The sequence below is a fragment of the Poromitra crassiceps genome (assembly GCF_964638095.1).
Source record: "Poromitra crassiceps genome assembly, chromosome: 26".
Classification (NCBI taxonomy): domain Eukaryota; kingdom Metazoa; phylum Chordata; class Actinopteri; order Beryciformes; family Melamphaidae; genus Poromitra; species Poromitra crassiceps.
In genome coordinates, this window is record NC_139640.1 from 4814892 (window position 1) to 4840104 (window position 25213).

At 42.3% G+C, this 25213-nt stretch overlaps 1 protein-coding gene across 1 annotated transcript; it reads right to left on the bottom strand.

The window, feature by feature from the left end:
* Positions 1-20836: 20836 nt before the first annotated feature.
* LOC310798611 (protein S100-A6-like) lies at positions 20837-24892 on the bottom strand. Its single transcript, XM_083661154.1, has 3 exons — positions 24733-24892; positions 23387-23541; positions 20837-21178 (listed from the first exon to the last, which is right to left on the bottom strand). Exons 2-3 carry the CDS (start codon positions 23531-23533, stop codon positions 21002-21004), a joined length of 324 nt encoding a protein of 107 aa, XP_083517280.1. The 5' UTR covers positions 23534-23541; positions 24733-24892; the 3' UTR covers positions 20837-21001.
* Between the last annotated feature and the right edge of the window lie 321 nt (positions 24893-25213).

Consider the following 25213-nt stretch of genomic DNA (forward strand, 5'->3'; position numbering starts at 1 on the left):
ACTCTAATAAAAAGTAGAACGACCGCACTGCGGATATATGCCTCCGCCAGTGGGGAGAGAGAAAGTCATGTAATGGAAAAATAGTGTGCGTTGAAGTCTGACTTGGAGACTGTTATCAATTGTTATGGGACACGATGCACCTGTCCAAGGTTTCAGCAAAAGAGGGGAAAAATCTCAGTGTCTCTTCACAAACATTAATAATGAAAAGTGCTACAGTCATCTGCTAATTATGATTTCACTTGATTTATGGAACAGAGTCGATAATAATCAACAACCAATTAATAAGCGATCAATCAATCATTTATTATAACAGTTAAACGAGAGACTAAAGTGGTCTGGTAATCCAGAGGCTCACTAAAGTTTGCTCACTAAAGTGGTAAACCCCACAGTTAAACGAGCGCAAACGCTAAATTACTGCTTTTACCAAGATAGGGCCCCTAGCCTTATATAATAGAACACTGCATACTATGAAATGGGTTGGTGTAATGTGGGGGCACATTTAAGATTAGACTTAAATATTTAATGCGTTGGCATGAAATATTTATGAACAAAATAGTCTGTAATTAATTTAAAAGTTTTTAAAATGACTACATTAAAGCAGCAGCAACACATCCACCCACTTTTTGTATAGTTTTAGGCTAAGTTTACAATAATGTTTGGTTGTCACAAAATCCCAAGGCACACCTGCACTATTGGCTCATGGCACACCAGTGTACCTAGGCACAACATTGGTGCTATGAATCCAATGGAAAAGAATTGCCTAAAATGTCCCAATTCTTTAGGATCAAATTGCACAATCTCTACAACCCAGCTTTCACGGGTTACCTGAAAAAGCCCATTTAATGGACATGGACAATGTGCAGGCGTTTCGGTGGGTGGCCTGGTTAGGTTTAGGCGTGAGGAGGGTCTGGTTAGGGTTAGGCGTTGGACCCTATAGGTACTTAGGGTCTGGGTTAGGGTCTCTGGGTTAGGGTTATAGGGTCCGAGCCCTGGGGCAGGACACCCGCCAAAGGGGATGACATGCCTATGACATCAGTGATGTCATCGGCATTGTGACATCAGTGTCAGGGATGTCATCAGTGATGCGAAGTTGAGCAATTGTGCGCTGTGCATGCCAATAGAGCAGGCGAGGCCACGCAGCAGCTGAGTTGCCGGCGAGGCCGTGTAGCGGCTGAGCTGCGTGCACCTATAGGGTTTCGCCCCCCGAAGGGGAAAGTGTAATTCCTTACCGAATTACACACCAAATTACACATAATTGGGTAAGGAGCTAAAAATATGAGTTTTTATTGTATGATCCCACAGACCCTCGAGGCCGGGATCAAAGTGCTTCTTAGTGTGGTGGCAGCTCTTTCCATCCCTATTAAATCTATAAACTCTTCCAACCAACTGCTCAAAACTCAAACAGGATGGAGTTTTTATCTTCCAATTCATAATGCTTTTCCCTTTAACGGCAGACAACCCCAATGTCACAAATCACATTTTCCTTACAGATAACCCATCTATTTTGTTTTTCCGAGTCGACACAATCCAGGACTCCTCCACAGTGACGAGAGCTGGCGGTGTGTAATGTCTGTCCTCGCGCTGCGTCGGGGGGAAGGTGAGTGACGGGCGCTTCGGCTGACACCACATTATTTCCTCCTCTGGCGGAGCGGCTCCAGGCGTGACCTCCCTCGCTCGCTCCTTTTAAAAGCAAGAAGACAATGAGAAAAATCCCCTCCGCCGCCTCCTGGGAAGCCACAATCAACTTCACTTCTTCTAAAACCGAGTTACAGAGTGCTTAGATAGGGCTTTCACACCGGCAGGGCTCCGTGCCGGTTCCAGTTCCAGAACCCTTATCTGAACTGGCCGGCGCGTTCAGACCGAAAAAATAATTGGTTCGGAACCTGAAAAGTTGGTTCTCAGCGGAACCAAAAAATAGTTGTTTTTTCCTTGGGAACCGTGACATCATCAGTGGGCGTGTCTCATTCTAGGCTGTGAAAACGAGCAGGAAGGAGAAGAAGGCAGTGACAACACGGAGAAAAATAATTTGCAGTGGTCTGCTGAGGAAACCAAATGTTTAGTGGCGATTTGGGCATCTACCGAATCTCAAGAAAAGCTAGAAAGCAGTACAAGAAAGAGCAAGTCATATGCCGAACTTGCAGAAGAGAGGGCCAAGGCTGGGTTCACTCGAACGCCAGACCAAATAATTAATGAACTTAAAAAAATAAAAATAAACTGAAGAAGGACTACCGAATAATGTCCTCCCACTTTGGTTCCGCTTGAACTGGTGTGAACACGGGCTGGTTCGCCAGAAAGCACCAAGGTTCTGAGACTCCAGAACGGAGCCGGAGCCAGAACCAGAACCGTGTCTGTCTGAAAGCGCGAGAAGCGTTTTCAAAAAATCGCATTTACGCTTCAAAAGTCATCAAAACGGTCCTCCTCATTTGTGAAGATTATCTCGCCGAACACGAAGTTCGCCGTTTCATCAACTTTTGGTAGCCACGGAGCTTATTTCAGGCGTTTAACTCTTTCCCCGCCATTGATGTGTTTTTACGTCATTTACGAAACGACGCTTCCCCGCCATGTGATATCACGTCAATCCGTGTTTTCACCGTCATGTGATAGATGGCTCTTACTCTCGAAATGCTACTGGACTTGCAGAGTTGCACAGAAGCAACGGTTATTATCCACCAAAACCAGCAAGTGGAGAAAAGCAAGAGTCATTGGAATAGAGTTTGTGGTCAGATATAATGCCCTTTTTATAATTGGGGTAATATTTGGTGTAGTAATCAGAATGTTATATGTTAGAACCGTATCACTGTATTATTCACAAGACTGAACAGACAACACGGATATAGTTTAGATACACAGCCAACTTACTAAGACAAGTACAGGAATGTACCTAAAAACGTACAAAGGCTACCCTAGTAGAGTACAGCACTGTACCTTTAACATTGGTACATTGTTGTACCTTCTTGTTTGTACCTCTAAAATTGCATTTCTGTACCCCTAGTGCCAGAACTGTACCTTCTTGTTTGTACCTCTAAAATAGCATTTCTGTACCCATATAGTGGCAGAAATGTACCTTCTTGTTTGTACCTCTAAAATAGCATTTCGGTACCCCTAGTGGCAGAACTGTACCTTCTTGTTTGTACCTCTAAAATAGCATTTTGTACCCCTAGTGGCAGAACTGTACCTTCTTGTTTGTACCTCTAAAATATCATTTCTGTACCCCTAGGGGCAGAACTGTACCTTTATGAGGCAAAAACATACCTATAAATTCAGAGAAAAAACATTTAAAAGAGTCGTTTTATACTTTGAATGACACCCGAATTTTTTTTGCCTGAGTTTAACAGCTGCCGGGGTCCCCATGCAAGTGGATGGGAATTTTCCTTTCTGGGCTGCATGGCATCACGTGACTTGCAATACCGAGCTTCGCCACCATGTTCAAATGGCTTCACATCCCAGCGCTATTCCTGGGCGCTTGTCCTGAACGCGCAGAACGTCACATCCGCCAAATTTGCCGGGAAAGTATAAGCTGCGACCATAGGCGATTATAGACCTTCCAAACAGGGGTTGCTGTGCCCCCCCCTGGATAAAGAAATTTTGTAAATTTTCAAATAAAATGCATTAATCTGGGGCATTCAGAGCAAAATGAAGAGGCTAGTAGATATGAAGAACTACACACATCACATTAATATCCTCTTCACTATGCTGTGGCTTTACAGTGATGAAAAAATAATTGTCTCCTTATATATAGCCTATTCTATCTGCATGATAGTGTTTCCCAACCACTGAACCGTGGCCCACTGGTGGGCCTCAGAGCACCATCTAGTGGGCTCCTAAAGCAGGTGTTTGCAGTCAACTACTTGAAATTAATATGTGGCAGTCAACATCTATTTGTGGCGCTCAAAATCTATTGTGGTGTACCTCCACAAATAGATAACTGTATAGGAGACACTGAATGCTATAGTAGGATATGACAACACATTCTCCAACAACATATCACAATATGCTGAATGACACCTACAGTAGATGCAACTTTACCCAAGCTGCAGTCAGGTGATGTCTCGATCTGTTCTCACACTACTGTCTGGAGAAATGACAGTTCAATCTAAGCAGAGGTGGAGCTTTCAAACCGCCACATTGGTGTTATTGTTGCAGTCATGTTTCTCTGTATCAGTCCTAGTTTTCTTAGAGAAAAATCGGTAGAGAGTTTGGTTTACCCTTTTAGCCATGTTAAATATCTCTGTCTCGTCTGTCTCGGTATGTTTCCTTTGTTGACAGGCTGTCGCTGACGTCTGACGCAAGCACGTAGTAGCACGTAGTACCACGACCAGCGCGCATCACGTGAGCTGAGTTGACAGGTCAAGTACAGATTTATTTTCTTCACAAATACAATGAATCGAGAAATTGCATTGAACAATGTCGAATACAACACGACATATAGATATCTACAACACATGATATATATAATATATTCGATTAGATTTGGTTTAAATCGTTTATGTGGCAGTGGTGGCCCAACGGTTAGAGAAGCGAGCTTGTGACCAGAAGGTCGTCGGTTCAATCCCCGGGACCGGCAGGATGAATCTGGGTGGGGAAAGTGAAAAGGCAGCGCTTGCCCCTCCCTCATTACCACCACTGAGGTGCCCTTGAGCAAGGCCCTTAACCCCAACCGCTCCAGTGGAGCTGCTCAGTGGCTAGACTCAGCCCTCAGTCTTAATCCGTTTCTCTACTGTAAGACTGAGAATATTACTATTTAAATCTTTTCATACCGTTAGGTGGTGCTGTTGGAAGCCTTGCATCGGAGAACCAATCATGAGTGCTGTGGGCGGGCCTGCTTTCTGGGGGCAGTTCTCATGCAGAACCGGTGTCTCGCAAAACATCGCCGCGTTTGCGGAGAAACCACAGACCTTATTTGAAGCATCGCGGCAAAAACCCATTCAAAAATCCCATAGGCGAAAACAGTGAAGAACCGGGAGTGTTAGCATCGATGTTTTCCGGACTCGTTCCTGCGGCTCTCTATTTCCCTCCCACTCTGCTGACGAGAAATCGAGATGGCGACGGCCACCACTTCAACTCAAAGCGCGAGCGCAAAGGGATATAGCTCTGTTCATATGTTTAGGTCAGTGCTTTCAACCCTATAATGTTTACTGTAGCGAATAAATGAGCAGGGCCGTCCAGTCTCTCTCCATTAGGTCATGTCAGGCATGCTGCTTCCTCAATGAGAGCTGGGGAGAGGGGGGGGAGGGAGGGGAGAGGGAGGGAGGGAGGGAAGCGCGCTGCATGTGGAATGCCATTGACACATTCCTCAACAATGGACTAACTGTCATACACTTTGGCAATGCGGTTTTCCAATGGTTGGCGCACAGTTTGCCACCTTGCCAAAGTGCTGCTCTAGGCAATAGTTCACCTGCAAATATGGCCGACACTCCAACTGAATGAATGATTCAGATATTGTATGCTTTTTGAATGTATATTGATGGTGAAAGTAAATCATATCGACTGTAATATTCCAGTTGCCAATGCTATTGTTTTCCTCTGGTGTGTGTGCGCTATATTGGCAGCAGCACAGTGATGACTATGAAGAGGAGATTCTCCAGAGAAACGTCCGTCCGTCTCTCTCTTCCTCTCCTCTACCTCCCTCCTTCTGCTCTCTCTCCCTCTCCTCTCTCTCTTTGCTATCTCTCTCCCTCTCCTCTCCCTCCTCTGCCTCTCCTCTCCCTCTCTCTCCTCTCTCTCCCTCTCCTCTCCCTCCTTCTGCTCTCTCCCTCTCCTCTCTCTCTTTGATATCTCTCTCCCTCTCCTCTCCCTCATTCTGCTCTCTCTCCCTCTCCTCTCTCTCTTTGCTATCTCTCTCCCTCTCCTCTCCCTCTCTCTCCTCTCTCTCTCTCTCCTCTCCCTCCTTCTGCTCTCTCCCTCTCCTCTCTCTCTTTGCTATCTCTCTCCCTCTCCTCTCCCTCTCTCTCCTCTCTCTCTCTCTCCTCTCCCTCCTTCTGCTCTCTCCCTCTCCTCTCTCTCTTTGCTATCTCTCTCCCTCTCCTCTCCCTCTCCTCTCTCTCCCTCTCCACTCCCTCCTTCTGCTCTCTCTCCCTCTCTTTGCTATCTCTCTCTCCTCTCCCTCCTTCTGCTCTCTCTCCCTCTCCTCTCCCTCCTCTGCCTCTCCTCTCCCTCTCTTTGCTCTCTCTCTCCTCTCTCTCCCTCTCCTCTCTCTCTCCCCTCCCCCCCCTGCCTGTCCTCTCTCATCCCGGTCCAGAGTGCTCCAGTGTGAGGAGTCACCAGCTGCTGTGACACATGGCCACTGGCATTGGTTCAAACCCCGACGATCAGCCCCGCTGTCACTGCTGCTGGAGGAAAAACCTGATTGTTTTGCTTTTTAATTACAATTTCCCCAGTGACAGTCAAGCATTATTTATTTATTTATTTATTTCCTTTATTTCCTTTATTTATTTATTGTGTGGGGAAAGTATAGGACAATGGGTTTAATATGTTATTTATTCAGCAGATGTAGCTTCTATTTCACATTAAAACTAACAATTAATCAAAAGGATCTATTCTACGTTCGCTGTGTGGGAGTTCTGTTTGATCCTCACATACAGCCATTGTACCCCTAGAAAAGTAATTTAGTTACTTGACTTGTTTCATTACTTTAGTTTTATGCTCTAAAATTACCATGGTAGCTGCGCTTGCATGCACAGCCAATCATTATTTACTTATTTACTAGCAATGTACCTGGCGTTGTCCGGGCTAAATAGGCACAAAGCAAATCCAACTGCGCCTTTTTCTTGGCCGGAAAGAAATGATGGTGGTGTCCAGATGGTTTCCAGGATTATACAACCTGCCTATGACCGTCCCCGGGTCATAACCCACTGCCATGCAAATTAGGGCTGTGAATCTTCACTGGCCTCACGATTCGATTCGATTACGATTCAGAGGGCTACGATTCGATTCGATAACGATTATCGATGCATCTCGATGCATCCCGATGCATCTTAAATCGATGCATCACTTTTTTTCCCGAATACATGATTTTTTTTCTCACTTTCTTTTTCTCACTGTGTGGCTACTTTTAAAATAAAAGTGCATTGTATTATGATCCATAATTAAAATAAACAACTGCATGTACTTCCATTATATTTTATTTGATTATATAATTATTTTTTTATTTTTTTATAATCGATTTTGACATTTGTGAATCGATGCAGAATCGTGCAGGTCTGCATCGCGATGCATCTTATAATCGATTATTTTTGACACCCCTAATGGAAATGTTCAGCCCAATACGACCTGGGGTGTGGGTGTCAGGTGGCTTCCAGGATTCTCCAGGACCTTCCAGGTGGTTCCAGGACCTGATGACCTGGCCATGACCTTCCCCGGATCATAACCCACTGCCATGCAAATGTTCAGCCCAATCCCACCTGGGGAGAGAGGGCGTGAGGTCTTTTCCAGGACTTTCCAGGTGGTTCTCCAGGACTTGATGATGTGACCATGAGCTTCGCCGGATCAGAACCCCCCCGCCATGCAAAATTGCAGCCCAATCTGACCTGGGATGAGGTGTTTTCCAAGATTCTGCAGGAATGGAAAGGAAAAGTGCGTTATCCTGTAACAGCATGCATGAGAAGAGGGAGAGATGTGTGTAACCCATATGAAAATAGAATGTAGTACAGCAGGGCTCTAACTGTGTGTCATACAGTATCTGTGTAAACGTTGCTGTGAAAAGCTTGTGATATCCAGCAGGGGGGCTATGCTATAACAATGTTTTCCCACTCAGTTTACCTACCTGTATAAGCCTAGTTGTGAAAACGTAATATTTGAATCTGATATACACAGTGTTGGGGGTAACTCATTACAAAAGTAACATATTACATGTAATATATTACATTATATTACATTACATTATAGCAGTAACTCAGTAATATAACTTATTACTTATAGGATTTCAGTAATATTATACCAGTTACTTTGTCAAGTAACTCAAGTTACAAATTGAGTTACATTTGATTAAATCAAAGCACATATTTCAAAAAGATACAATCATTTCCTAATCAAACTGTGTGTTCTTGTGCAAATAACCACTATAGATGACAATAAGAAAGGAAAATAATAACATTTAGAATTTTGGATTGTTTACACTGATTTCAAGGTGGTTGAAATTATTTTTCGGGATGGTTCCGGGGTGGCGATGTTATTCTGCTACTGCTGTTGTTTTGGTAAAAGTAATGCAAAGGTAGTGTAATAAGTAATGAGTTACTCTACACAGAAAGTAATATTGTAAAGTAACTTATTACTTTCAAATGAAAGTAACTAGTAATATGTAGTATATTACATTTTGAAAGTAACTTGCCCAACACTGGATATACAGCAGGGCCGTACATTATACTCTTGGCAAATGACCATGGTATAAGCTTCTTCCAGAGAGCTGGGTACCGCTGGGCATGTTGGAGCCACTTTTTGGCATGAATAGGGCAGGATGTGTTTCAGTAATGCTGTAATGCCATGCCTGTCTGTACAGTTCTCTCCCTCCAGCAACAATTCAGATCCACTCAACCAATCACATAGGCACATGAAAAGGAGGCGGGAGCAAAGAGAACATGGACCAGTATAAATGTATTTTGGTTCTTAGAAAGGTTGGAAGCGAGTGAGTTCACTCTTTGTAGAGCTGATGAACTCATTGAACTCGCATGAATGACAAATCAATATCTGACTCTTTATTGTATATTGGGCGTACATAAGTTTGTACCAATCCTGGCTGTCACGGGTGATATGGGGTGGGAGCCTAATGAGGTACGTTGGAGTATGTGTATGATGCGACTTTGGAATAGGATACTGGGTCTGAATACCAACAGAATCTCTAGAAAGGTCTTTGAGTGGGATATGATGGTAAACGGAGCATGGGCTAGGGACATGCATGATGTCCTTCTAAGAGCTGGGTTGGAAGATGTTTTTCACAGAAAGCAACTCATAGTTATTAGTGTAGTGAAAGACATTATTTTTCAGAAAGTAAAGGATAAATGGGCATCAGATATATGTTACAAACCAAAACTTTGCACCTTCTGTGAAATAAAGCATGTGTACGGCACAGAGAATTATGTTTTGTATAATCTGTCTAAGAAAAAGCGGTCTCTATGTGCTCAAATCAGAGCTGGCATACTTGGCCTTCATATTGAGACAGGCCGATTTGTGGACACTGCTGAGGAGGATAGACTGTGCAGTCTGTGTGAACTTAAGGAAGTTGAAAACGAACCACACTTTGTATTCTATTGTCCCTTCTATAATACTATCAGGCAGAGTTTTTTTTAATAAGGTAGACAAAGAAAATTAATTTGTGTGGTTGGAAGACTCTGAAAAATTCATACGGCTCTTCCAATATGAAACTTTTGCATTTGCCACTTTCTTAGAAAAGGCTTGGTTGATGAGGAGGAATGAAATGTATAGATAAAATAAGAAAAAGAAAATGTATATATTGTGTGTAACTGTGTCATATAATCCCATGTGGGATGGGCCACAATGTGGCATGACACGCAAATAAAATAATTATTCATTCATTCATTCATTGTATATAGGCCTGTTATGTCTGTCTGTCTGTCTGTCTGTCTGTCTGCCTGCCTGCCTGTCTGTCTGTCTGTCTGTCTGTCTGCCTGCCTGTCTGTCTGCCTGTCTGTCTGTCTGTCTGCCTGCCTGTCTGTCTGTCTGTCTGTCTCTCTGTCTGTCTGTCTGTCTGTCTCTCTGTCTGTCTGTCTGTCTGTCTGTCTGCCTGTATGTCTGTCTGTCTGCCTGCCTGTCTGTCTGTCTGTCTGTCTCTCTGTCTGTCTGTCTGTCTGTCTGTCTGTCTGTCTGTCTGTCTGCCGGGTCACTAAAACACAGTTTGCATCGTGGGGCACATAATGGGTAGGAAAGGTAGCAAAAGTTAAACACAATTACTGTAAAGCACAGGTGTCACAGGTGCTTAAACACAACCACTCAAAACTGATCACACTTGTTGCTAAGGATGTGATGAAACCAATTTGTATGGGTTTCATCACAGTTCAGAGGTCACAGATTATTTCATCACAGTTCAGAGGTCACATATTGTGGAAGGTTCATACAGTTTTTCCACAATCGCTAAGACCCATTTCTTTTTCCTTTTTTATATATTTTATTTTTCATTTTTTATATGCAATAAAGACACACAAGAACAAAACAAAAAACAAAAACAAAGACACACAAGCTCAGTCACAGGAAAGGAAAAGAAAGAAAAAGCATACACATATCAACATTACAACATCATAGTGAGGTGCTACCATTATATAGAATCCAGTGTGAGGAGTAAACGAGAGATCAGTTGGGTGAGTTACCCGTTGCCCCTAACCTCGTCCAAGTAGTAGGCCATGAATGGGTCCCAGATGGTAGAAAACTTCCTAAGTGAATTGGTCCTCAGGAACCTGAGTCTCTCCATACGTATAACAGATATATATTATTATAATATGCACTATTAGTTAATTGTATTGTACATAATATTACTCTGTAAATACGCAAATTGGTATACATATTATTAATGGTATATTATATTTAACATATTAATAATTAATAATTTATACACTAGAACTATAAATTATATTTATTATGCAAGGTATGAATGTATTTGTATATATATATATATATATATATATATATATATATTTGTATATATGTGTGTATGAAAATATATGGTTTATTGAGAATGTAAATAGTATAAAAGTGGAAGTCATTTGATTAAGAATGTGAACTGTGGACTGGGGGTAGGACTAAATAAGTACAGTGTACTTCATCCTACTCCTTTTCGGACCTCGTTGCTGTCACGTATTCTGCTTATTATTGTTTATTTTTTTTCGTTTATTTTTTTCGTTTTCTTTTCTTTTCTTTTTCACTTATAAATATATATATTTTGTAACATTGATACTACTTGTGTATATTACTATTTCTTTTTTTTTTGAAAGTCCGAAATAAAGCTTTCATTCATTCATTCATTCATTCATTCATTCATTCATTCATTCATTCATTCAAAACATGTCTGACAGCCATAGCTGAAAAGAAGGTGGGGAGGGGGACTTCCACTCCCTTAGGATGAGTAGCTACGCTTCTGTAACCTGTGGGAACTCCGTCTCGAAGTAGGACAGAAACAGATCTTAAGGTACTTCTGGGTGGAGCCTCGGGCAGTGTGTTTAAGCTGTTCTAGTTTGAGATGGGACATTACCTCTTCTACCCAGCGCTTGTGGGATGGTGCCCTAACCTTCTTCCAGCTGAAGAGTATATAGACATCTAGCCAGTAATGTAGAGAATGCTATAGCTTCAGCTTGGTGAGTTGGAATTGATGTCTCCTGTGGGACTACACCAAACAGAGCGGTCAATGGATTGGGATCAATGACTCTGTCGCACATAAAGGAAAATGTGTTAAATACACCTGTCCAGAGTGGGGTCAGTTTGGGGCACAGCCAGAACATGGGTAGCTGGGTCTCGACTGCACCTAATACAGTTTGGGTCTAAACCAGGATATAGCTTGGCCAGCTTGCTCGCTGATAAGTGGAGCCTATGTAGAACTTTAAACTGTACCAACCCGTGCCTAATACATATTGATGATGAGTGCACCAGTGAGACCGCCTCTCGCCAATCTGCTTCCGACAACTCAATTCCCAACTCCTCTTTCCATTTCTCTGCCAGGTGTGTGAGTGATGGAGAGGCGACGCTCTGGATAATATCATACAGTCTAGACACCACGCCCTTGCTAGCTGGATCCCCACTCAGACAGTCATCTATCCACGTCTGAAGGGTTACTTTATAGGCCTTGGAGTACCAATCAAATATTTTGGACCAAAATGTAGATAATAAAGGGCAAAACCAAAAGGCATGGGACAATGTACCCTCTGACACTTGACACCTATCACAAAGTGGTGAGACCGAGGGATAAATCTTGTGCAACTTAGAATAATGAAGACGGTGAGTGACTTTAAATTGGATCAGCTGGTGTCTGCTGTTGATTGAGCAGAGTTGGACCACAGATAGACTCCTGTCCGATATAAATTCTGATAAATCAACACCAAGTTCCGTGACCCAGCACGAAGACATGATGTTGAGGCCGAATGACCAATCACTTGTTGAATTTAATTTTGTAGTCCCATTTACAATGTCCTGTAGTGGGCTTCTTCTCATTTACCTGTTGTCTTTGTCCGTTTCCAGGACTTTATTTTGACTGTATGGAAGAGCTGAAACCACTGTATGTGTGTAATGCAGAGGTTTTCAAAGTGGGAGCCCAGAGGGGGCTCCAAACAGTTTCAGGGGAGGCTCAGTTTTACTTAAGTTATTACCAAAGGAGATGACATCGAATAGCTGAAATGTTTGAGTCAGAAGTTGGGTTTCCATCCAAAGGTATCACAAATTTGTATCGAATTTTCAGAAAGTCGGCACAAAAAAGCGAAATAATGCGCATTTCCATCCGCTGCTATTATGCGAATTATAGAGCTGTCAATCACCTGGTGTTTGAAGCTGTCTGCCCCTGCTGATCACCTGCTAGACCCGATACGTGCCCTGCAAGAGGGCACGACCAAGCTCTATTAAACACATCTAACATTATTCATTTAACGTTTCTTGATGATCTACAAGTAGACAAAGGTACCATAAAGCGACTCGGCAAGCATAACGTTATAATCCACGGAGCAGATAGTAAGCGAATACAATTTCATGCAATTCTAGAAATGAGTCGCCTTAAAGTTAATATCCCAGTCTTCTTCTGTTTAACCATGGTGTGTACTGCGTATTTACCATTATTTACCGTCTGTAGCCCTACTGTGTAGCCTACATGGGCAGGTCATGTTTTGCAGTGATCAAGGCAAACTGTGGTTTTTGAATGGAGAGACAACGGAATATCGTTTAATAAGAGGTTCTCAAATGTTTTTCAGCCAAGGACCCCACAAGATAGAAAATATACCGCGGACCCCCTCATTCTGATTTGTGATTTTGGGCTAAGCTTAATTGTTTCCACGGTAACGTGCTTGACTTTTAAATTGATAGGTTTCTTAGATTAGAATGTAATCCATGAAGCATTTTAGATTTAAAGCATAAAATATGTGAAGCTTTTGCACACAAAAGAGTCCCCGGGACCCCCATTTGAGAACCACTGGCTTAATCTGTTGCCACTGCACGTATCACATTTTCCGATTTTATCGATACACCCGACTTTTCCACCTCCCTCAAGCGTGAAAACTTTTTTGCGATATTTGGAGGTTTTTGCATATTTTGCAGCATCTCCAACCCTTTTTTTTATGCGCAAATTGAAATTTCGCATAAAAACTGGTGGATGGAAACCCGACTCGAGTCAGAAACAAATAAATGCCTTCGGCAGACCTGTTTATGTATTTGATGTAGTCTAAAGTCAAATAGCAATATCAGGCTATATCTTGGGATGAAATAACAATCATGATCCCATAGGCCAGTGGTTCTCAAATGGGGGTCCGGGGACACCCAGGGGTCCGTGGGCACTTTGCCAGGGGGTCCGCGAAAAGTGGGCTTGTCCGAGGGCCGAGGGTAGGCCCGCAGTGTCTGACTTTGAAGACCTGTAATGTAGCAGTAGTGTTGTTAGTGTCACTGGCTTGGAGTCTGGTCTGACAACATGGTTTTGGTTTTGAGCAGAGATGAAAATGTTTTGAGGCGAATGTTCAGAGGTTTGGTGAATGTCATTTGAAAAGTGGGGTTTGTGTCCAGTTTTGAGAAGAGGGTGGAAGGTTTGAAGAAATGTGTCTTCGTGATTGTGAAAAGCTGTAATATCCTTTCCACTCGATAGGCTGAGCCAGATTCGTTGCACCAGCTGAACGTAAGTTCTGTCTTAAGTTAGGGTGTAAAGTCCACACTAACTGCTACGTTCAAACCAGAGCCGCATAATAGAAGAGTTCCGACATCTCCATTCACTCCAATGGACCAGTTTTTTTTTCAGGAAGTAGAAAGTGGAACTCTTGAGTAAAAAAAAGCAGCACTGTCGAGTTGCAACAAAATAGACAGTGTTGTACTTTGAAAGGGTTTTTCATCCCTTGAAATGAATCAAATTGTACATTATCGGCTTTATTTTCGCATGCAAAAGTAGCGCGAGACCCATTCCTGGCTGTTCATTGGCTAATGAGTCTGGCATTTTGGTCCTCCGCTGACGCCACTCTCTTACTAGAGGACACTAGTTCAAACTAGTTAGTTTGGCACTAAAGTTGTGTCTTTGTTTAGTTGCACCACGGAGACGTAAGGTACATCTTAACTAGTAGCCCTTAAACCTCACACTAGCCAAAATAGTGTCGCAGAAAATGACGTGTACAATATCTGTGACCAATCAGTGAAAAGCGCGGTGGAAACGGTGTTTATTTACCGTTGTTTAATTAAGTGGAGTGAAAACAGTCGGGACTCGGGACATGTTGCCCACCGCAAATTAGTGCTTTCATATTTCAACACTAACCAAATGAGAACGTTATTGAGTAACGTTCGTATTACTGTTAACGTTTATCTGTGAGCCCCTCATCAGTATTGTAGGCTAATTTACCACCATCCTGCCTGGCTAAATTGTTGCGGTTATTTTAATTTGTATGCAGTGCTGCAGCTTGTGGGAAACAAAAGCGTGAGTCATAAATATCAAAGGGTGTAATAATTGATCACGGAGAGCGCGTCGCGGACGCAAAACAACGATGCGCCAAGTTGCAATCCGTGCCAACTGCTATTTTACGGAGGACTTTACACCTAGTAAGACGTAGGTGTAAAATGTAAGTTCTAACTTAGGCCTACGTTGTAACTATTTCACTTGGTGCAACCCAAATATTTTTAGTAGTGCGTAAACGTGGACTTAGTGAGACTTTGCGTTCAAACTAGCTTACGCGTTTCAACTTACGCACAGCTGGTGCAACCCACTGCAGATCACCATATCAGCTCCACTTCACATTGGAACATTCTTATAAAAATGCTTGCTGAAAGAACGGGATAAACCAAAATGGCTGCAGCATAGGGGTTTGATATAACCTAAAGCAACATACTTGCTGAACACATCTTTTTACCAAGACAAGTTGTAACTGGAGAGAGCTGGGAGCCGTCAGACCAGCTTTCATTCTGCTTCAATTGGCTGTCAAATGGATGGATGGAGGGTGTGTGTGTGTGTGCGTGTGTGTGTGTGCGTGTGTGTGTGTGTGTGTCTGTGTGTCTGTGTGTCTGTGTCTGTGTGTGTGTCTGTGTGTGTGTGTACTTTTTCGACAGCAAGATCACAATTTGTTCTGTTTGTATTTTAAAGTTACTTTTACTATTTTTTTATTTATTTGATTGCAACGTTACAGAGCTCTGTTGACACATTTCTTTATTTAGTATTTCTCTAATTGTCCGTACAGCTTTTGGCAGTGTAAATGTATGTTTTTTGAGAGAGACTCTCTTATGTAGCTATATTATGTTTTATTGCAATGTTACACAGCTGTTCTTTATTCTACTATATCTTTAAGTGTACACTGTTTTTGTTTGCTTTTATTTTATATTTGCCATCTGTTTCACATGGCAATAATTTGAATTGAATAGAATTGAGAGAGAGAGAGAGGGAGAGAGAGAGAGAGAGAGACACACACACACACACACACACACACACACACACACACACACATTACAGTAATCTGGGGAAGATTTCTTTGTAATATTAGAAATTCTAGACTGCCACACCTCCTTATGAAGCACAATGTCTTGAGTAGAATCCAAATTGGATTTTCACCAAAGTAATTGGAGCTGCAGCTAAGTCAGAAGAGGGGAGGAAGATGATCTGAGCACGATGTGATATCAGCAGCTCAGAGACAAAGCTTGGAGCTGTGGGAAGACTCCTAGCAATGGATGGGAAAGAATGGCCCAGACCAGCCCCATTGTGGACGCCCTGACAGTGATGGATGCACCAGTGAACAAAGGTGACCTGTGTGGAACGTGTGGTGAGGCCATGTTTATTTCCTTCCACGTGAGAGTTTTTTTAAACCGATTATATTGAGAAACAAGTACAGATCCTGTACAGGCCCAAAATCTAAAAAGTATGTCACATTACTGTCCCAGCTGTTACATGGTTATTACACCACAGGCTCTGTCCATTTGAACCACACATGGGTGCAAAATGCGGCCCCAGGGCCCGACCTGACCCCGACCCCTGGACCATCTCAATCCGGTCCCCAACGTCCTAAAAGAAAGACAAAACAACCCCCACAAACTCAATAAAAGGCAGAATTATGTTAGTAAATCTCATCTGCTACAGCCATTGGATTTGTATCACTCGGGAGACTAAGGAGAAATTATACCAATCACAACGGGAGAGAGGGTTAAAAATAGGGAGACTCCAACGACATTCGGGATTGTTGACAGGTATGATCTCCCATGTGTGGCCCTTCGCTTACTTGATGTAAGTCAGTATGGCCCTCTGGAGAAACATCAGCCCACCGCTGATTTAACCAGGGTTGACAAAACTTCTTAGTTTGACTATAGCCTAGCCCTAGCCCACACAGCCTCCCTGAACATGCAAACACGTTTTGTGATCATTGGATAATTGGGCATTGGGTTATGACAATTTAACAGACAGGCCACGCCCTCTCACAAATGTAAAATGTATATCTTCAAAGTGACAGTAGCTACATATCAACAACCTTTTAACAAATTGCAAAGAGATAGGTCTGTCGACAGGGGCGGACTGGGATCATAATTCAGGCCGGGCATTAGATACCAAGCAGGCCAGGCCGATACGGGCCGACGTGGGCGGCGGCGAAAAATTTGGGGCGTTTGAAGCTCAATTTGGGCCGTTTGAAGCCCAATTTGGGCCGTTTGAAGCCAGATTTGGCCCGTTTGAAGCCCTATTTGGGTCGTTTAAAGCCAGATTTGGGCCGTTTGAAGCCCGATTTGGGCCGTTTGAAGCCCAATTTGGGCCGTTTGAAGCCCAATTTGGGCCAAGTCCAATTTTACAATGAGATGCACCCACTTTAAACCTGAATAAAGTAATAAAACCACTAGTAAACCAGTAGGCGGCGCCTGGCCTGCTGTTCAGTGAGTGGCCTGGCCTGGCCTGCAAAAAAAAAAAAAAAAAAAAAAACATTTTTTTTTTGGCAGGCCAGGCCAGGCCAGGCCACCGGGCATTTGCCCGACGTGGCCGATTATGCAGTCCGCCACTGTCTGTCGATGTTACATATTGTAATGAGATAGGTCTGTCGATGTTACATATTGTAATGAGATAGGTCTGTCGATGTTACATATCGCTGCTGTCGTTCCAGGACCTTGAATCTCCAAAACAGAAACTTTTCAGGAAGTAAAAAAAACCTGTTTGCTCTTAAACTACTGAACCAAATGTCGTCAAAGTTGGCACATGTCTTAATTATAGTTAGTTTCCCGCTGAATGTGTCATTACTTTATAAATATCTGACCTGGATAAGCTCAAATGATGTTGTTTATATTATCAGTCCGACTTGGAAGCGCTTTCTCATGGCCAGTCAAGCGGGAGGCAGCCGCATCCTCATGCACGAGCCCCCAAGCTCCAGGCCGCGGGCGCGCGCGTAGGAGCAGCAGGATTGCCCCTCGCCTCTCATGGCCGATTTGGGGCTTTCGCATGGGGTGAGAAATAGTCTGACATAACGTAACGTAAACGTTACTTTATTCTCGTCAGAAAGCACTCCGATTTGCATGTTAAAACAAGTTTGCAGCCTAGGAATAACTGGAAAACATTTGATTGATATATTAACGTCAGAGGAAGCCAGGATGAGTCAAAACGATATGAGAAATACACAGCGCGTCTGCCGTGTGTCTTTTCCGGGTTTAGTGTCCTGCGTGGGGGGGTACACACGGAGGTAGGGGGGGAATTTCGTGGTTTGACTGACAGATTGAGGGCGAATGGTGTTACGAGATTTACTCACAAGCTCGTTTTAATGCTTTTCCATTGGTTGCATTTGTTAAAAACCACACAGAGACGTGAAGGGTGACCAATGGCATTGATTCATGACAAAAAGTAAGAAAGTGAAAAAAGTGACATTCGAGGTCCTGGCCCGACACCGACGATATTGTAATGAGATAGGTCTGTCGATGTTACATATTGTAATGAGATAGGTCTGTCGATGTTACATATTGTAATGAGATAGGTCTGTCGATGTTACATATTATAATGAGATAGGTCTGTCGATGTTACATATTGTAATGAGATAGGTCTGTTGATGTTACATATTATAATGAGATAGGTCTGTCGATGTTACATATTGTAATGAGATAGGTCTGTCGATGTTACATATTGTAATGAGATAGGTCTGTCGATGTTACATATTATAATGAGATAGGTCTGTCGATGTTACATATTGTAATGAGATAGGTCTGTTGATGTTACATATTATAATGAGATAGGTCTGTTGATGTTACATATTATAATGAGATAGGTCTGTCGATGTTACATATTGTAATGAGATAGGTCTGTCGATGTTACATATTGTAATGAGATAGGTCTGTCGATGTTACATATTATAATGAGATAGGTCTGTCGATGTTACATATTGTAATGAGATAGGTCTGTCGATGTTACATATTGTAATGAGATAGGTCTGTCGATGTTACATATTATAATGAGATAGGTCTGTCGATGTTACATATTGTAATGAGATAGGTCTGTTGATGTTACATATTATAATGAGATAGGTCTGTCGATGTTACATATTGTAATGAGATAGGTCTGTTGATGTTACATATTATAATGAGATAGGTCTGTCGATGTTACATATTATAATGAGATAGGTCTGTCGATGTTACATATTGTAATGAGATAGGTCTGTCGATGTTACATATTGTAATGAGATAGGTCTGTCGATGTTACATATTGTAATGAGATAGGTCTGTTGATGTTACATATTATAATGAGATAGGTCTGTCGATGTTACATATTATAATGAGATAGGTCTGTCGATGTTACATATTATAATGAGATAGGTCTGTTGATGTTACATATTATAATGAGATAGGTCTGTTGATGTTACATATTATAATGAGATAGGTCTGTCGATGTTACATATTATAATGAGATAGGTCTGTTGATGTTACATATTATAATGAGATAGGTCTGTTGATGTTACATATTGTAATGAGATAGGTCTGTCGATGTTACATATTGTAATGAGATAGGTCTGTCGATGTTACATAGGAAGATTGGTGGTAATCAGTCAAACGGTGGAGGAAATATCTCAAAGAACTCTCCAGGCAGACCTTGAGGGAAATTTGTAGAACAAGGTCAGCTGAACATTTGTTAAAAAGTTACATGACAATCGGAAGTTAAAGTCAAAGTCTGAAATTGTAACCTTTAACTATAGTGCCAGCCATCAAGCTGATTGGGAAAATATCTCTGGAGCTAGAAATGGTTACCAATCTGTCCCAACCACCAACCACTATCTGTCATTGGCCCAAAGTTCATACCTCTGAGATGTACCAACCCACAGGAATTTGTGCCAATGCGGACCCCTCAGTAAAGTGTTGCATAGCTATGTCCAGGACTGAGTGACTGACTGTGTGTCTGTGTGTCTGGCTGACCGACTGGCTGACTGACTGACTGACTCGAAAGTGTATTATTTATTTATTTTATTATTTTATTTGACAGGGACAATGGACAGTCAGAAACTGTCCCAGACTTAGCTAGGAAGCTAAATTTCATCTGCAGTCCCTCGGTCCCTAGATGATACAAGGACAATCAAAAACACAATAAAACAGTTACAATGTAAATCTGATACATGTACATGAGCATGTACATAATCTAATTTAAGTAAAAAAGCATAAAATAGAACACCTACAAAATAAAAATATATAATACCTAAGCCAGTAGTTCTCAAAGTGGGGTACGTGTTGGCGACCTCCAGGAAAAATAGGAATAATTTATTTTCACTGATTCATCCATAAGTAACACAATGACAGAGTGTATGACGCTTTCTGTAATAAAACATCTAAAAGCAAAAATCTTATCAGATGGGGAACCCTGGGACAAAATATTATCAGATGGGGGGACCCTGGGACAAAATCTTATCAGATGGGGGACCCTGGGACAAAATCTTATCAGATGGGGGACCCTGGGACAAAATCTTATCAGATGGTGGACCCTGGGACAAAATCTTATCAGATGGTGGACCCTGGGACAAAATCTTATCAGATGGGGGACCCTGGGACAAAATCTTATCAGATGGGGAATCCTGGGACAAAATCTTATCAGATGGTGGACCCTGGGACAAAATCTTATCAGATGGTGGACCCTGGGACAAAATCTTATCAGATGGGGGACCCTGGGACAAAATCTTATCAGATGGGGGACCCTGGGACAAAATCTTATCAGATGGGGAACCCTGGGACAAAATCTTATCAGATGGTGGACCCTGGGACAAAATCTTATCAGATGGGGGACCCTGGGACAAAATCTTATCAGATGGGGGACCCTGGGACAAAATCTTATCAGATGGGGGACCCTGGGACAAAATCTTATCAGATGGGGGACCCTGGGACAAAATCTTATCAGATGGGGGTCCGTGGTCTAATTTGTGCCAGTTTAGGGTCATTGATGTGAAAAAGTTTGAAAACCACTCATCTAAGCTATCTGTGCTCTATGTCCGCCCCGCATCATTATGGATAGCACCACATTTCTTGTCAAGACCTGCCCTATTCTGCCTCTGAACATCCTACTCTGTCTCTGATTGGCTTACCCTGTTATTATTACCCTTACCTTAACCAATCATCACTCCTCGTGCTTAACCCAACCTCACCATGCCTAAAGCCAACCCAATCAAAGGCAGAGTAGGGCAGGTCTTGTATGTCTGCAAAACTATAGTCTTCAGTGTGAGGTCATGTGCGAAATAATTCAGCAATGTTTTTCAGTGAAGTAGCCCTTTATTTAATTTCTACGCAAATTCACAAACTTTCAAGGATTCCAAGGACTGGTGGGGAACCATGCATATGACATCTATAATACGCCAGATGGCCAGAATAGAAAGTGTAGATGTTGATTTTGAAGAGAGAAACTGTTTGGTGGTGGTTACTCGTGACCATCGTCCTCCTTGCCCTTTTTGCCCCCGCGGCCCCTCTTCTGCTTCCACAGACCTTTGGCCAGCAGAGCCACACACCTGGAGAACTCGTGGAACTTGATCTCACCGTCCTTGTCCTTGTCCAGCACAGCCATGGCCGTCTCGAGGTCGTCTTTATGGATTTTCCCCTGGGAGAACATACGCTTACAGTTAACAGAGAGCACCAAACCTTTGTAAAGCCAAACTGGCCCGGATATATCCTGGCTCAGACCCAAATTGCATCAGATGCCATCAGTTTCCGGGTACTCTAGGCCAGTGGTTCCCAACCTTTTATGTCATTATGTACCCCTTAAGCTGTTTTTCCATGCCAATAGTACCCCCTCACTCATGCGTGTTGATGATTCTCCTAAATTTGTTGTTTATCTTTTAGTTGAAATGCAGACAAACAAGTAAATCCATACAACATATTTGTTTCACTGAACTGCTGGTGTTTGGGCTTGGCCTTTTTTTCCCTTTTGTCACCAAGCCTCCCAAACCTGTTTCTGGAGCGACAGCAACTGAATGTTTTTGAGCCATTTATCAGCATAGCAGTTGACACTTGCCAGGGGGAATAGTTGCAGCGCGGACGTAGCATTTTAACATTGGGCTTAGGAAATGACTTGGAATGCCATATATATATATTTAAATCATTTTGGAAGTAAATTGTAATCTCAAATCTTTCCAAGTACCCCCTGCAAGCTGCTCAAGTACCCCTAGGGGTACACGTACCCCTGGTTGGGAATCACTGCTCTAGGCCACACGTTTTGGACTTGCCCAAAATTGTACACATTCTGGTCAGACATTTTTAATACATTCTCATATATATGTCAAAAACAGATTGACCCAGATCCAATTACTGCAATATTTGGGGTTGCCCCTAGCAACAGTGGGATATCCAGACATCAATCAGATCTAATGGCCTTTTCAACATTACTAGCTCGCCGGCTTATTCTTTTTAGCTGGAAATCGCCCACACCTCCATCACACTCACGCTGGATTCGTGAGGTAATGTCATTTCTTAAACTAGAAAAAGTCAGATGCACAGTCCAGGGCTCTCTGGAAAAGTTTCAAATGACTTGGCACCCCTTCTTAGATTATTATCATAAGGAATTTGACGCAAGAACTTTAGATTAGTAGCCCCCCAACATCTCTACCCTACCCTCTTCCCACCCCCCTCTTGTTCTTTCCTTGTCTCTATTATTTTGGTTTTATTTTTACACTTGGTTGTCATTGCATCACAATTATTCAGGAGATTGTATACATGTATGACATCATGCAACCATGCACCTATTTTGTATTGTCTGTCTTCTACGGGTTTTGTTTTTTCTTGTTTGTATTGCCTAAAAACGAATAAAAACAATTAGAAATAAACAGAGAGCACCAAACCCCAAGCCTGTTCCCACTCCCAACTCGTCTCAGAGTCCCACTTTGGCGACCTCCGTAACACTCCACGGAGTCTAGATCGTGAACACGTGAATGACAAACTGGATAATATATGGATGCTGTATCGACAGTATGCTAGGTGTTTCACTGCTGCAATTTGTGAAGTTTTATGTGACATTATTATTATTATTACTATTAAACTTAGGGATTTTTTTTTTTACTGCTACAGTACCCAATGGAAACTTTTCTCAAAAGTTGTAATGCAATTTGCACCTTATTTTCTTGCAGGAAAATTTGGGGAGCTGGCAAAAATCACAAGTTGAGGACCCTGGTTTGCGGTTTTTGCAGAGAGATCACAGGAATTTTTGAAAAATCGCACATTGCAATTGAATTGTCATTTATTATAGCGATCGCAAGAGGGTGAAATCCTGGAGGGGAGTGAGACATGCAGGCTTAGTGTCGTGGTAGTTTGAGGCCAGTAGAGGTAGGTGTTGAGCAGGCGCGGACTGCATAATCGGGCACGTCGGGCAAATGCCCGGTGGCCTGGCCTGGCCTGGCCTGGCCTGCAAAAAAAAAAAAAATTTTTTTTTTTTTTTTGGTGCCCGCAGTCAGGCCACTCACTGAACAGCAGGCCAGGCGCCTCCTACTGGTTTACTAGTGGTTTTATTACTTTATTCAGGGTTAAAGTGGGTGCATCTCATTGTAAAATTGGACTCGGCCCAAATTGGGCTTCAAACGGCCCAAATTGGGCTTCAAACGGCCCAAATCATGCTTCAAACTACCCAAATTGGGCTTCAAACGGCCCAAATCTGGCTTCAAACGGCCCAAATTGGGCTTCAAACGGCCCAAATTTTTCAGCGGCCCTTCGGACGCCGGCACGCACGTCGGCCCGTATCGGCCTGGCCTGCTTGGTATCTAATGCCCGGCCTGAATTATTTTCCCAGTCCGCCCCTGCATGGTGTTGAGAGTCTCACCTCAAAGTCGGGGCCGCTCATCTCCTTCTGGATCAGGCTGGCGAGCTCGGCCGTGCTCATCGTGCCCTTCTTCTCGTCGGTGCCGGCGTACTCCTCAAACAGCTCCACAATGGAGGTGACGGTGTTCTTCAGACGGTCACTGGACATGGCTGCAGCTGCACCGCAACAGACAAACCGCATTTCATTATGAGCAATGTTGTGGTCAAGTCACTATATCTCCAGTCCAAGTCGAGTCTCGAGTCCCTATAGTGTTCGAGTCAAGACGCCAAGTCAAATCCCCGTTTACCCGAATCCGGAGTTACTGAACATGAGCATGAATCCACATGTAGGTGGAACACACCTACCTGCCCTTGCATGAAATTGAATAATGTCCTGGTATTAATTATTATTATTATTATTATTATTTTTTTTAATCATTATTATTATTAGTAGTATCATCATTATTATTGTTATTAGTGGTATTATTATTATTATTGTTATTATTGTTATTATTATTATTATTGTTGTTGTTATTATTGTTATTATTATTATTGTTATTATTGTTATTATTGTTATTATTATTATTATTATTATTATTATTGTTGTTATTATTGTTATTATTATTATTGTTATTATTGTTATTATTATTATTATTATTATATTATTATTATTGTTGTTATTATTGTTACCTTTATTGTTAATAATAATAATAATATTATTATTATTTATTAATTCTTATAATAGCTTATGCCGACGACCCGCTCTACCTCCTGAGCTACAGCTGCCTTAGTCGAGTCACGAATCCAGAGAGGGACTTGAGTACGACAACACTGATTGGGAGAAACTAAAAGACGAGCATGGGAGTCAAATGCATTTGAAGCATCGATAGATGGGGAAAAAAGTTGTGTAACACTTTATAATAACGGCACATTATGAAGCATTATTCAAGTGTTACGTATTTCATCTTTTAGAAAGCACTGTTCCTACATTAATACACATTAGCATGCAGTTTCCTTTTTCTGTTGATCAAATCATTTTGAGTTCAAAATAGGTATTACAATACAAACACAACACTTTGTGCAGTTGACTCAGTCATGTCGACATCCCATTCTCAATAAACACATAATGCCACCTCATGCTTGTGTTGACAAATTTGACCCACACAAAGACAAGACATTTTCTGTATATTAATACTATACTATATAATAATACTATATAATATTTTTTTACTTACTTTTGTAAGTATATAATATCATTTCAGTTAGTTTTTGTTTTTTTCTAAAGTCTAGTTCACTTAAATGTTTTTTTCCCCCACACCCTTGTAGATTTGGGTTTAGCTTTAGTTACTGTATAACCTTGGTACTCACTGTAGAGTAGCGTTGGGCAGGAGGAGGCGATAGTGTGTGTCAGCAGCTCGGTCCCAGGTGAGAGTGATGTCAGACTGAGGAGAGAGACTCTTAAAGAGTAGACACACACCAACTCACACACATGCACGCACACACACACGCACACACACACACACACACACACACACAAAACTTGCCCGGTGCTCTTCCACTGCCGTGCGATCCCACCCCTTACTTATATGGTGCCTTCATGTTTGTTTTGTCGAAGAACAAGTGACTGCTTGCACTAGTGAATATTTACTGCACCCATGAATATTTCCTGCATACCATAGCCTAGCCCAGTGATACTCAACTTGCGGCCCGCGGGCCACATGCGGCCCGCGCGCGCGCGCTGTGTGGCCCGCGATGGAATTGCAATTTTTTTTTATTTTATTTTTTTTGCAAGATACCCGCTGAATAAGTGTGCAAATGTTCATGTCATTCTGACCAATACTCCACTTCT